Source organism: Quercus suber, unplaced genomic scaffold (assembly GCF_002906115.3).
Source record: "Quercus suber isolate HL8 unplaced genomic scaffold, Cork oak 2.0 scaffold_71, whole genome shotgun sequence".
In the NCBI taxonomy this organism is placed as follows: Eukaryota; Viridiplantae; Streptophyta; class Magnoliopsida; order Fagales; family Fagaceae; genus Quercus; species Quercus suber.
In genome coordinates this window covers 874,909-888,886 of record NW_027069536.1, presented here as the reverse complement: position 1 = coordinate 888,886, position 13,978 = coordinate 874,909, and the positions used below count along the sequence as shown (strand labels likewise).

Sequence of the window (13,978 nt, the reverse complement as noted above, 5' to 3'; positions counted from 1 at the left end):
ATTTAACCAAACTAATAATTGGATGGGTTTGGGTTCAATTAGAGTGGGTGAGTTTGGGCGGACAAATTAGTTTGGGATTATTTTGCCACCCCCTACCAGAAACCCACCTTCAAGAAGATGTCGAAACATGAGCCCAACATTCTCATCCGAAGTGAACACCAAGGGAGGTTACAATTGGAATGGAATATGTGCTTGTTAGGCATTCACGATATTCAGATCCATTTTGCAATAGCTCTTTGCAAACCGATTTCATCATGTTAGAAAATTGAAGCTTCAATGTGTTTAACCTAGCTAGGAAGTGGAGACCAGCTCATTATGACTTGTAGCTGTGTTGATATCTCATGTTCAGCTTTTGCATGTGTTTGAAAGATGCAATGTTTGTGTTTAGTGGGCTTGTTTTACTTTGGCAGTATTTGCATGTCCTGGTTGTGTTGGCATGAGATTGTACACGCTCATGTATTTCAGTATTTGGCTTTTTCTAAAATTAAAACAAAATAAATAAAGTTTAAAATCAATTATAAAAAAAAAAAAAAAAAAGGTTCATCACTTAGTTATTAAGTTGAGGAAATGCTCGTTCAGTTTTATGCTATTTTGAACCGACAAAACACGTTCTTAATTTTGAAAACATAAGAAATTGGTTTTTTGTTTTTATTCTCAAAATCAAGTTTTTGAAAACAAAAAACAAAAATAGATACCAAACATGACCTAGCTGTTTTGACATCCAAAGAAATAGTGTTACTTTTCTTTAAACGAGTAATGAATATGAAACATATGGGCCTTTACCCATTACAAGTTACAACCAGTCCACGTAATTAAACCCATTTACCCATTAATGGGCCTTAAATTAAAACCCATTAAATCCATTTTTCTCAAACCGCGAAATACTAATTATAAGCAATCTCTCGCAAAATAACGACAGGCAGCGTCGCTTTACCTTGAGAGAGAGGGAGAGACAGAGAACTTGAAAAATAGTAAGAGTTGTTGGTACTGTTCTAGTCAAAATCCATGGCCATAGCCGCCACAATTTCTGTGCCTCTCACTTCACCTATTCGCCGCCGCAACTCACTCACTTTCGCCGGATCTTCTTCTTCTTCATCAACTATTCAGTTGAGTTTCCCCAAGTACAATATCGCTGGGCTATGCCCTAGGTTTCGCATTTCAGCGTCTGCTGCTTCTTCCATGAGCACACAAGCTCCACAGAAGGCCTCGACTGCTCCGACGTCGTTTCTGGACCGACGAGAGGCTGGCTTCCTTCACTTCGTCAAGTACCACGGCCTCGGCAACGACTTCATTTTGGTATAAATAGCATAGAAAAAAAAAAGAATTTAATTTAATTTAATTTTTTTTTTTTGGTTTAGGGTTTCATATTGATTGGTGATTTTTGAATAGGTAGATAATAGGGATTCTTCAGAGCCTAGGGTTACGCCGGAGCAAGCGGTGAAGCTGTGTGATCGGAACTTTGGGATTGGTGCTGATGGTGTCATATTCGCAATGCCGGGTATTGACGGCACTGATTATACCATGAGGATTTTCAATTCAGATGGTAGCGAGCCTGAGGTATTATTGGCTATGCTTGAATCTTTGTTCTTTGTGCGTTGAATTGATAGTTCTATACATGTCTATATGATTTCGAATGCCTCGTGTGAATGTATAAGGGTTTTGCTGAAGTTTTGAATTTTGATTTTTTTTTTTTAAATTCTAGATGTGTGGTAATGGAGTGAGATGCTTCGCTAGATTCATTGCCGAGCTCGAGAATTTGAATGGGAGGCATAGGTAATTTTTAAGTTTATTTTGTATTTGATATTTTTCGTACTTAACTATCATTGCTGCGTGTGAATGTGGGTGTGGTTTCATTAGTGTGTCAAAGCTTACACTCAGTTTCTTTCGAAATTGATTTTTCTTAAAGACAACAATGAATTTGCAAATTTTAAAGGACAAAAATTGATGTCTAAAGAAAGCCTAAGTTTCTGGAAAACAATTTTGATAGCTGTTTGATTTTGATAATCTTAAATAAATTCGAACATAAGTTATTCAAAATGGCCATTGTGATTTGGTTCAATAATTCCTGTTTTTACTATTATGCAGTTTTACAATACACACTGGTGCTGGTCTCATTGTTCCAGAAATCCTAGAAGATGGCAAGGTATGTTATACAATATCTTAGATGTTGCAATCCACATAAGTTTTGACATGTGATGTGCTTTTTTAGGCATTAGAAATACGGTGCTTGCAAAGTGCATAGAAACTGTTTTCACTTGGGAATTGATAGCCGTCTTTTTGTTATTTAGTGTTTTATCTCAATTTATCAGACACTTTTTCTTACAATATCAGGTTAGAGTTGACATGGGAGAACCAATACTTAAAGGATCAGATGTACCCACAAAATTGCCTGCAAATAAAGATCAATCTGTGATTAAGTCAGAGCTAGATGTTGATGGAGTAACCTGGTGTGTGACCTGTGTTAGTATGGGAAATCCTCACTGCGTGACGTTTGGTGCAAAAGGAGGTCAGGTATGCATTGTTGACAGTTGAGAGAAGAAATTGTGCCTTTTCATTCACTTTTATAGCACTTCTATGCTGTTTTTGCTTTGAACTCTCTGCTCTTTGGCACATTTTTCAACCTATGTGAAGTTAAAGATATAATTGGAAGGTGTGCTGATTGATAATATCATGTGGTATGTAGCACATTATTTTCCAACAATTAGGGTGCGTTTGGATAAGCTATTGCAAAATGGTGTTTTAGGTTTAAAATGAGCGTATGTAAAAAAGTTATGAGGAGTTGCTGTTGGGAAACAAAGTTTTGGGTTTTAAAAACGCACTTTTAAACTCCCAGAAATAAGTTACAATTGAGTCATCATATGACCATTTAGTTTTTGCATTCTTCAGGATGAGCTAAAAAATGTGTGCCCAATTAGGAATGCTGTGTGACTTTGACATGTGGTAATTCAATCAATCAATAGCAACTAGCTCTCTATGATAGGAATTCAAGTACTAAATGTATGCATATATGTACTTGAAATTGAATTTGAATTACCAAATGTATTATGGACTGGCTTCATTGTCAACCAATTGCTGGACATGATAAATTTTATAGTTACACGACTCAGTCTGCCTCTATTCCTTTGTTGAAACTTTTTTTTTTTTTGCTGTTTATCAGCTAAAAAATAGTTTTTCTGTCATCCATTAGCTCTGTTGATGTTAATATTTTGCTTCTATGCTTGTCATCAAACAGAATTTGCAGGTTGATGAAATAGATTTAGCCAAAATTGGTCCAAACTTTGAGCATCATGAGATGTTCCCTGCGCGAACTAACACAGGTTAGATTTAATCTGTGGAGTTGATTTTGTAATTGGAATAAATTATGAGTATTTTTCCCCTCAGGATTCATTGATGTAGACTAGTATTTATTTATTTTTGGCTCTGTCCTTTCTTTCTTTTATTTAAAAGTAGTGCTATTTGCACTGGTATTGTGCACAAATAGACATGGCAGCCCCCAGTTACATATTGCATTCCAAATGCATGGATGGTGGGACCATGTGAGACATGGCATGACATAAATGTTTCATATCAAATTGTGCAACAATCTTGCATGTGTAGAATTTCCTTTATATAATTATTGGAATTGGTTTGACTTAAATTCTGAATTCTGATCACATTCTAGTTATAATAGTTTTTATTTTGTTGCTGCTTGGTTTTAATTTGTTGAAATATATTGAAGATGTGCAATTTTTCCAGTTATAGGCAATGCGGCCTCCTTATGGGTCTGCTAGCTTAAAACTAAGTTGGATTGTTGTTGAGGCTCCTTATCTGTTTTATGATGATTTCTGGTTATTTTTTTGATAAGTATGATGATTTCTGGTTATTGATACAGACAAGTGCTTTTTCAGAACCAGATAACTTTTAGGAGCCTAGTGCCTTTTACCTTTTGTCATATCTTGCATGTATTTAATACTTATGTTCTTGGATCTACTTTTTGCAAATATACATAAATGTTTCATGCTTTCCACTTTGCATAATTAATATGGTGGTTTGAGAGTAATAGTAACACATCTGCCACATTTACAGTAACAGTTAGAGAATTATTTATGTGGAATGAGGAAAAAAGAGGCTTGTAGGACTTAAAAATAATCTAGAAACATATCCATGTTTAACCACAGAAATGGGATATAGGAAATTGTCCTCCTCCTGCATTCCTGCTTGCTTAATTTGGTGGTAGTAGAAAACTACACAACCAAATGAAGGTCATTCATGTTATTTTACTAAAAATTAGATATTATGCTTTGAATAGAATATTTTGGGTCTCTCAATGTTGTCTTATTAATTGTAATATGCAACATCTTATTGCTGAAACGTATGATTTTCTAATTATGATTCCCATTTGAACTGATTTGCAGAGTTTGTCCAAGTTTTCTCCCGTTCACACCTAAAAATGCGTGTCTGGGAGCGCGGGGCAGGTCAGTTATTGTGAGCTTTGTGCAAATTGAATGTAGTCATGTGCTTCACCAATCACTTCCTGGTTTCTTTCTTTCTTTGTTTTTTGATTGGAAAGCTGAACTCTGGAACTGTTAATTGTAGGAGCAACGCTAGCTTGTGGAACTGGAGCCTGTGCAACTGTTGTTGCAGCAGTTCTTGAAGGTCATGCTGAAAGGGTAAGTATAGCATGCAATATTGAGAGAGAGAGAGAAGAGAGGAGAGGAGATAATTGTTTAGTTGGTGTATATGCACCAGAAGAATGAATCTGTTCCTTTTACTTTGGAAGCAGCATTAATATTACTCATTTGCTCTAGACAATCTATCATTTCCCACCAATTATATCTTGTTATACGTTTGGCCTCCTTAAGATTGTGGGCCTGTGCCCATTTTTTTAACTTTTCTTAAACAACCTTCATGATTGTTAAACTTATTTATTTTTTTATTTATTTTTTTTTTTTTTGTGGTTTCACTATAAAAAATTATGATTGTCAAACTTTCTTTTTTATTGTTGTTTCACTAGAAATGATTGGTCTCTGGCCGGTCTCATATGCTACTATTGAAAAGCAAATTGTATTATTTGCTCGTAGTTTCCAAATTACCCGAACTCTCTACCTCTCTCTGCTTGCTTTTACTTGTCTAAAAGTTCAGTTTTTCTTTCTTTGACATAGAATTGCACGGTTGATCTACCTGGAGGACCATTGCAGATTGAGTGGAGGGAGGAAGATAATCATATCTACATGACAGGCCCAGCCGAAGTTGTGTTTTATGGATCTGTACCCCTCTGATATTGTGGTGATTAAAATATTCTCCATCAGTGGGAGACTCATTATTTCAGTTCACAGAAATTTTCTTGAATTAAGGAGTATGCCCTTCTGAAGTGGGACACCTTTTCTCTGTTTCTATACCTCTAAAATCTCAATGTTGAATTTCCCATGGTTGAGCTAGCTCTGTCTCCTATTTCCCCATCAGACTTGACAAGAGATCAAGACCTGCTGGTTGGGGGGCCTGGATGTTTACCTCAGCTTAGATCATCATGTTGTTTCTGGGGCTGGCTATGTCATCTACAACTACAAGTTTCCCTCAGCCTAATGATCCATGGTGGATAATTAGGGAACAGTGATGTTTACGGTGTTCGTCGCAAGTTTGAGAATCATGTGTGTGTTTTTCAAGTAGTAGTCAGTGACTCTGTGTTCCCTAAAAGATCAATCAAAATGCTTTCTCCTGTTAGTTCAGTTCCATGTATTAAAGGGGATTAGAAAAATAAAAATTTGTATGATTGCTTAAAAGGAATGCTTTGATGCCTTCTCTTTTTCCTGAACGCCTTCATATGCATGATTTGAGCTCTCCCAATCTTTAATTTAGAGGGTTAAACGCAGTTCAACTGCGCAATTCCTTCTTCTCTCTTTTATTTTTTTATTTATTTATTTAAAACTTTTCGGGGGCCTAGTTTTATCACATTTTTCAACAGGAAGATGTTTAGAATGTTATCAAATGATTCAAATTGAGATATTTGTTGTTTAGTTTAGAAAATCTATGCACATAACAAAATCTCACAACACTATAACCTTATTTTACTTTATTTTAATTTATGGTGAGTTGGCATTCAATCTGCTGCGAAAATATTTTGAAATTAAGCCTCGTTCTAATTTATTGATGGACCAAAGTCATATGTTAACAAAAATTTCCTTAGCAAGCCTCATTCTAATTTATTGATGGAGCAAAGTCATATGTTAATAATTTGATAGTTACAAGAATGGGTAGAAAAGATTTGAATCTTAATTTCCTAATGAAGGAGATCACCTCTTAATATTATAATCAAGAATACCAAGAATCTTATAGTTCAATGACATAACCTGCTTTTAACATTGTGGATACTCTTACAACTCGTTTGGGAGGGAAATGAATGGAATGGAAATGAATGAAAAAAAAAAAAAAAAAAAAAATAGAATATTGCTTACTTCTCTTGTTTTGAAGTTTAATTAAGAGAGAATGAAATGGGCAAAGGGACTCATTTCTCTCTATTCTCTCAAAATTTCAAATTTTTATTTCCCACAGAATTGGAAGAAATTGGAAGAAATGATATTAGATTTAATAAATTTTTTACTAAAATTCTCTAAATACTCTTATATATTTAGCATTTTATTTTAAAATAGAGATCTAGTAGTAATATTGTAATAAAATGATTTCATTATTTTCCCTTTATGTAACTTACAAACATGATTACTTATTTTTCATTCCATTCTTTCATTTTAACATATCCAAACAAGATTACATAATTTTGTTTCATTTCTTTATGATCATTCATTTCTCTTACTTTAGAGCATCTCCAACGATGTAGCTAAATCCAAAATTCTCTTTATAATAGAGAATGAAACCCAAAAAAATGTCTCCAGTGGCTTCTCTAAATCTCAAAATTTTTTTTTTGGCTTATGAACAATAGCTCATCAACTCTGATGGACTACTGTACATTAGCAATTAGATTTTTTTGATTAAAAAATCATACTAGCTATTATTATATCAATTTTTTCTCTCTCCTCTAGATTTCTTTTTTTCTCTCATACTCTATCTCCATTGCTTCTCATAGAACAATTATTCTCTCCTCTTGTTCACTTTTTGCTACAAAGGGCAATCTACAAACGTTTCACATAATCCAAACACAAAATACAAAACAAATCCAATTCTTACAATAAAGTTGAATTAGAACAAGCAAATATGAAAAAATGAAAAAAGAAAAAAGAAAAACAAGCTGATCTGACCCAGTCTAGTGTTGGGGAGGAGGACAAGTGGTAGTGGGGCGACGGATGAGGTAGTGCTACATGGTGAACGCCAATCTCCACCGGCCTTCTATCTGTGCAGCAATCTTTCTCCTCTCTCTCTCTCTCTTCTCTGATGTGAATATGTGATAAATGTGAAGTAAATGTGAGGTTGAGTATTAAATTGGGTATGAAAATGTGTGATGGTGTTTATCCCTTAGTTTTATTTATTTATTTATTATTATTTTATATGTAATCGTGTGGTATTCATTTATTTATTTATTTATTTTTTGTTGGGATTCAAACGTGTTGTATTTAATATTAAGAAATGGAAATTAAGAAATGTTACCGCAATATTTTCACAATAAATTTTAAGTAATAGATTGTTATTAGCTAATATTGGTGAGTAAAAAAATAATTTCAGTGGTGAGTTCAAATTAAAACTAATAACAACTTTCCACATAAGATTTTGATGTGATTCTTGTGAAAGTATTGCGAAAAATGTTGTGAATGTAACACTTTTCATTAAAAAATATAATTGTTGGGAATGAATATAGGAAGAATAAATGGTGAGAAAAAAAAAACAAGAATAAAAAATGAATGAAGAAATAATATTTAAATGAGATAGAAAATTGGATAGAAAATCTGTTGAAAAATGTATTTGAAAAAGTAGGTAGTTATAAGGTAAAAGTCACTGTTCATTCTTCAAATAATACAAAAATTTGAAAAATCTGCTAAAAATGCTCTTAATACATCTATTACATTACATTCTTTTATGATCATTCTATTTCATTTATTTATGAACCCTCAAACGAAGCATACGATTGACATTATTTGGCAATTAGAGGTTTTGAACTTAAATCTTTATAGATCTCTTCTAAAAATAAAAAATAAAACTTTATAAATTTTATTAGACTTTAGGCATCAGTCAGTCACTAGACCAAGCACTAAGGATTTTTTTTATTTTATTTTATTTTATTTTTATTATTATTTTTTTTATTTTCGTGATTCCTAACTAAAATAATTATATATATATATTATATATATTTTAATTAAAATACAAAATTTCAACCTAATATGACTCCACTGCTGGCTCCCTCTCACTTGTCCCGCTTCACAAAATCAGAGAGTCACACACAGGCACAGCCCTAGCCTCCAAAATCACAGATTCAAAGCCCCCCCTCCCCTCTGCGCCAACACCAACACCAGTCCGACGCGCGTCTCCAATCACCTCCGGTACGGTACGGTACCCTCGCTTCTCAACTCCTTGTTCTTTTTCTTCAAAATTCCTGCTTTGTTCTGATTTCTCTGTCACTGATTTCACGCTTATTTTTCTTTTTACTTTTTTCTTTGTAAGCTCTTCTCTATTTGGATGAAGAAGAAAAAAAATGTTTCCTTTAGAGAAATTTTAGTGAATTCTTTATTAGTAATTGGTATTTTGCTATCCTTGAAGCTAGATCAAGGATTTGGGTTCTACTCTTCTTTCTGTAACACTTTTGTTGTTTTAAAAAACCAGTTATTGTAAAACTATTTCCCATGGGTTGAAGTTTTCTATTGTTCTTGTATCTTACTTTGAAAGAAACTACAACTATTTATTATGTGGGTTTGCCTTTGTGCTTCATATTTTGGTCAAGCTTCTATTAAATAATACTGCTTAGACGTTTTGGGGTTAACTTGGGATGTTAATTAATAACCACAAATTTTACTTGTGTTATTTTGTGTGAGATGAATTCGTTGTGTTTACTGTTGACATTGTATCAATAGGTAGAGAAAGTTCAGATTTCAGATAAGCAAAAATGAGTGGAACTGGAGAGAAAGGGTCAGCAACTACAAAAACCCCAGGTGATTTCCTCAAAGCAATTCGCGGCCGACCTGTTGTTGTCAAGCTGAATTCTGGGGTTGATTATAGAGGTGAGTTTCTCTATTGCTCATTTGCGCCACGGTTCTGCTTTTTTGTGAACTAGGTGAATGATTCAGGTAGACTATTGTTGCTAGTGTTTGATGGAAGTGTAATCTTTGTCATAGCAAACATTCTTTCCATTTGGGGATTTTATTATTTTTGATAAAGCAATGTTTGGAAGAATGCTCAAGATCATACATGTATTTGTTCGTTCTTTTAATATTTGGGGCACACAGCAGGTGATTATAACAATACGTTTGCACTGAGAGCATAACATGCCCTCACAGAAATCAAGAAATAAAACATAAAAACAACTTCTTTGAGTTCACCTCCTCTCCTCTGGAAAGTGATTGGCTTTTTCTTAAGTACCTTTTTCTAATGGTATTTACTGCTATGATTGGTGGCATCTCACTTTTCAAGCTATAATAATTTTGACAGCAAAATCTTGTGTCAAGAGCCTTGTAGCTCAGTGGTGTTGCCTGTTCTCCTTTATAAGTAGAACCCAGTCTCTAAAGTTCAGATTTCAGATAAGCAAAAATGAGTGGAACTGGAGAGAAAGGGTCAGCAACTACAAAAACCCCAGGTGATTTCCTCAAAGCAATTCGCGGCCGACCTGTTGTTGTCAAGCTGAATTCTGGGGTTGATTATAGAGGTGAGTTTCTCTATTGCTCATTTGCGCCACGGTTCTGCTTTTTTGTGAACTAGGTGAATGATTCAGGTAGACTATTGTTGCTAGTGTTTGATGGAAGTGTAATCTTTGTCATAGCAAACATTCTTTCCATTTGGGGATTTTATTATTTTTGATAAAGCAATGTTTGGAAGAATGCTCAAGATCATACATGTATTTGTTCGTTCTTTTAATATTTGGGGCACACAGCAGGTGATTATAACAATACGTTTGCACTGAGAGCATAACATGCCCTCACAGAAATCAAGAAATAAAACATAAAAACAACTTCTTTGAGTTCACCTCCTCTCCTCTGGAAAGTGATTGGCTTTTTCTTAAGTACTTTTTTCTAATGGTATTTACTGCTATGATTGGTGGCATCTCACTTTTCAAGCTATAATAATTTTGACAGCAAAATCTTGTGTCAAGAGCCTTGTAGCTCAGTGGTGTTGCCTGTTCTCCTTTATAAGTAGAACCCAGTCTCAAATCCTGCCTCCTCCATGGTTGTAACTATAATATATAAAATAAACTATTTAAGGCACAATTGGTTTCGAATTTATAAAATTTCCCTGTTAATTCTCTGCGCTAAAACAAATCATCATCTGTCACATAGTGTCTGTATATAGCACTCCTTTATATATATTGGCAACATGTTAAATACACCATTAACGAATTTTATATGGGGACTAAGCATTTCATTCAGCATTACTTTGAGTTTTTAAAAACAATTTAGTGAAAATAATACCTAGTGAAAAGTAGATGAGATTGCATGTATGGTCTGAGGCGTGTTTAGTCATTTCCTTTTATGTAGTGGACTCCAGCTAGGGTTGTGGGTTCATGGGTCAAGTGTTTTGTACGAGACTTAACACCAATTTAGATGGTATAGTGGATGTTGTTGCAAACTTCCAAATTAGGGAATTAATTGTGCATTTCAAAAGTTTGGGGGGATATTGTAATTTGGATAAAAGATTCAGATGGAAAAGTGTAATTTACCCTTGAGTTTTATATATACGTGTCAAACAATAAAAGAATTGTACAATACCTGATACCACTAATGGGTAGATTCAGAGCTTTTGGAAGGTAAGCACCACTTGACTATTAAGGCCAGTAGTGAATTTTCGACTTACTCTTTGTAAATAAACATCTGACTGATGACTGGAGCACCACACTTTGTTTAGTTCAGAATGGACTATAACGATGTCTCCAAATCTGTGTGCAGGTATTCTTGCATGTTTGGATGGGTATATGAATATAGCAATGGAGCAAACAGAAGAATATGTCAATGGGCAGTTGAAGAATAAGTATGGTGATGCTTTCATTCGCGGAAACAATGGTACTTTCAGAGGACTGACTTATTATTTTACTTTTATTATACAGCTTTCCTTTTTTGCCATACCGTTATTATTTTACTGTTATCAGGGTATGACTATATTCGGGTTCTCTTTTGATGCAGTTCTCTACATTAGCACATCGAAGAGGACGTTGGCAGATGGGGCTTAGTTTTGAAATTTTATCAAGTCATGTAGATTTATCTGCAGTCATTATTTTTATTTTTGTATTGTAATGTAATGTGGATTTTGGAAATGAGGATTAGAAAGCTGTTACAACTTGGACAAATGGAACCTTTCTTATCTATTATGTATAATGGAATGATTTTTAACTGTTTGATTTAGGGAGTGGTGCCTTATTGATATTTGCTAATGAATAGTCATGATTGCTCTAACAATACAATCAATGATCATGATCATGATACCATTGCCTTGCTTATACATTTAAGGTTTCTACATAGCATTCTTGCAGGAATCCTTTGCACCTTGTGTTGATTTATCAAAGTAATTTGTTTTGAGACAGATTCAATTTGTGAGAAAACTACTTTGCATTATGGTCTGAGGCGTGTTTAGTCATTTCCTTTTATGTAGTGGACTCCAGCTAGGGTTGTGGGTTCATGGGTCAAGTGTTTTGTACGAGACTTAACACCAATTTAGATGGTATAGTGGATGTTGTTGCAAACTTCCAAATTAGGGAATTAATTGTGCATTTCAAAAGTTTGGGGGGATATTGTAATTTGGATAAAAGATTCAGATGGAAAAGTGTAATTTACCCTTGAGTTTTATATATACGTGTCAAACAATAAAAGAATTGTACAATACCTGATACCACTAATGGGTAGATTCAGAGCTTTTGGAAGGTAAGCACCACTTGACTATTAAGGCCAGTAGTGAATTTTCGACTTACTCTTTGTAAATAAACATCTGACTGATGACTGGAGCACCACACTTTGTTTAGTTCAGAATGGACTATAACGATGTCTCCAAATCTGTGTGCAGGTATTCTTGCATGTTTGGATGGGTATATGAATATAGCAATGGAGCAAACAGAAGAATATGTCAATGGGCAGTTGAAGAATAAGTATGGTGATGCTTTCATTCGCGGAAACAATGGTACTTTCAGGGGACTGACTTATTATTTTACTTTTATTATACAGCTTTCCTTTTTTGCCATACCGTTATTATTTTACTGTTATCAGGGTATGACTATATTCGGGTTCTCTTTTGATGCAGTTCTCTACATTAGCACATCGAAGAGGACGTTGGCAGATGGGGCTTAGTTTTGAAATTTTATCAAGTCATGTAGATTTATCTGCAGTCATTATTTTTATTTTTGTATTGTAATGTAATGTGGATTTTGGAAATGAGGATTAGAAAGCTGTTACAACTTGGACAAATGGAACCTTTCTTATCTATTATGTATAATGGAATGATTTTTAACTGTTTGATTTAGGGAGTGGTGCCTTATTGATATTTGCTAATGAATAGTCATGATTGCTCTAACAATACAATCAATGATCATGATCATGATACCATTGCCTTGCTTATACATTTAAGGTTTCTACATAGCATTCTTGCAGGAATCCTTTGCACCTTGTGTTGATTTATCAAAGTAATTTGTTTTGAGACAGATTCAATTTGTGAGAAAACTACTTTGCATCGTACTACAGTTTTACTCAAATTATACTCCACCTAAGAGAAGCATTTTGGTTGGTGACCGATTTCCAAATTATTGTTGCACGTATTGTTGCTGTGAAATGGAAGGCTCTAGTTCGTACTTTCCAAAATATTGGTCTATGTTTCATTGCTTTAGAGTTTGGATTAGGGAGAACGGTTTCTGAAAATATATATATATATATATGTATATACATTTTTTTTTCTGCATTCAACTCCTGTGGTTGGACTTGGGAGACCTGAGGTTGATGTGCGGAACTACTATTGCGTGCCTTGTGACTGTAGAGGATGGTGTCGAAATCTTCTGCTCCTTCCGGTGGTAAGTCTGCAATTTTCTGTTGCTTCCATTAGCATGCATGCAACGACAATGGTCCATCACTCCATCTTATTAGATCCTTTTTTTTCCTTAAGAACTTTTTTTTAGACGGTTAACAGTTTATCATTTTTACTTTCTTTGTTTTTCTACAAATGGTACAAGAACTTAAACTTCATTATGATTCATTGACGTAGTCACGTAGGGTTGTCCACTAACCTGAGCGACCTACCTGAATCGAAAATTGACCAATCTGGTGACTACGGTGTTCAATGTTGGGTCTTGTTAAGAAAATTTGACAACCATAGGTCGAGTGGCAGATCTTTTTTTGCGGACTTTGTCGTTCTCCGACAGTATGTTGGTTTCTTTGCTAGATATGGCTAGATTCCAATTAGATCTAGGCTAGATCCGGTGAGATCCATCAAAATCTCCATCAGAAATTAGAGCTCCACCATGACATGGTGGTTTCTATTGATCTAATTGTCAGATCCGTGAAGCTGTGACAATTGAAGACCTGTAGACTCATGCTTGGCAGGGGTGGCTTGATTCTAAACTCAAGTTGAATGAGTCGAGTGGCCGTTTGATCTCAAACCTAACCTGAACCAACCTATGGACTCCCCTAAATTGATGTAGTAAAATCGTGTACTGACGAAATACTCCTTTCTTACAACTCTTTATGGCACAAACAATTCATGTCATTACTATTGTATCGTCAAAGTCTCATTGGAGACTGGTGGTCCATAGCAATAGTTGGGAGAGTGTGGCAGTTTGAATCTTAAATGTTTCCACTATAGACACCAAAATGTGCCAGACAAGGCTCTTGTCAAATTTCATTAAAGATTCCTGCTATATATAACACATCTTCTTGAA

At 34.6% G+C, this 13,978-nt stretch overlaps 3 protein-coding genes across 3 annotated transcripts; all 3 read left to right on the top strand.

Moving 5' to 3' along the window:
- Positions 1-890: 890 nt before the first annotated feature.
- LOC112033009 (diaminopimelate epimerase, chloroplastic) lies at positions 891-5,785 on the top strand. The gene is made up of 9 exons (XM_024065778.2): positions 891-1,296; positions 1,390-1,557; positions 1,703-1,773; positions 2,086-2,143; positions 2,332-2,511; positions 3,233-3,317; positions 4,395-4,454; positions 4,576-4,649; positions 5,142-5,785. The coding sequence occupies exons 1-9, from the start codon at positions 1,006-1,008 to the stop codon at positions 5,256-5,258; spliced, it is 1,104 nt and encodes a 367-aa protein (XP_023921546.1). The 5' UTR covers positions 891-1,005; the 3' UTR covers positions 5,259-5,785.
- A 3,852-nt stretch (positions 5,786-9,637) lies between these two features.
- On the top strand, positions 9,638-11,465 carry LOC136061499 (sm-like protein LSM36B). The gene is made up of 3 exons (XM_065773232.1): positions 9,638-9,778; positions 11,013-11,126; positions 11,247-11,465. The coding sequence occupies exons 1-3, from the start codon at positions 9,664-9,666 to the stop codon at positions 11,291-11,293; spliced, it is 276 nt and encodes a 91-aa protein (XP_065629304.1). The 5' UTR covers positions 9,638-9,663; the 3' UTR covers positions 11,294-11,465.
- Positions 11,466-12,083: 618 nt separating this feature from the next.
- Positions 12,084-12,573, top strand: LOC112033020 (sm-like protein LSM36B). The gene is made up of 2 exons (XM_024065794.2): positions 12,084-12,234; positions 12,355-12,573. Exons 1-2 carry the CDS (start codon positions 12,099-12,101, stop codon positions 12,399-12,401), a joined length of 183 nt encoding a protein of 60 aa, XP_023921562.2. The 5' UTR covers positions 12,084-12,098; the 3' UTR covers positions 12,402-12,573.
- Positions 12,574-13,978: the final 1,405 nt, after the last annotated feature.

Bases quoted from the DNA above. Each gene is read 5' to 3' on its own strand.
- LOC136061499 (XM_065773232.1), top strand. From the start codon at position 9,664: ATGAGTGGAACTGGAGAGAAAGGGTCAGCAACTACAAAAACCCCAGGT. The intron at 9,779-11,012 runs GTGAGTTTCTCT...ATCTGTGTGCAG, and splicing joins TTCTGGGGTTGATTATAGAG to GTATTCTTGCATGTTTGGAT. The intron at 11,127-11,246 runs GTACTTTCAGAG...CTTTTGATGCAG, and splicing joins TTTCATTCGCGGAAACAATG to TTCTCTACATTAGCACATCG.
- LOC112033020 (XM_024065794.2), top strand. From the start codon at position 12,099: ATGTCTCCAAATCTGTGTGCAGGTATTCTTGCATGTTTGGATGGGTAT. The intron at 12,235-12,354 runs GTACTTTCAGGG...CTTTTGATGCAG, and splicing joins TTTCATTCGCGGAAACAATG to TTCTCTACATTAGCACATCG.
- LOC112033009 (XM_024065778.2), top strand. From the start codon at position 1,006: ATGGCCATAGCCGCCACAATTTCTGTGCCTCTCACTTCACCTATTCGC. The intron at 2,512-3,232 runs GTATGCATTGTT...GTCATCAAACAG, and splicing joins TTGGTGCAAAAGGAGGTCAG to AATTTGCAGGTTGATGAAAT. The intron at 3,318-4,394 runs GTTAGATTTAAT...ACTGATTTGCAG, and splicing joins CCCTGCGCGAACTAACACAG to AGTTTGTCCAAGTTTTCTCC.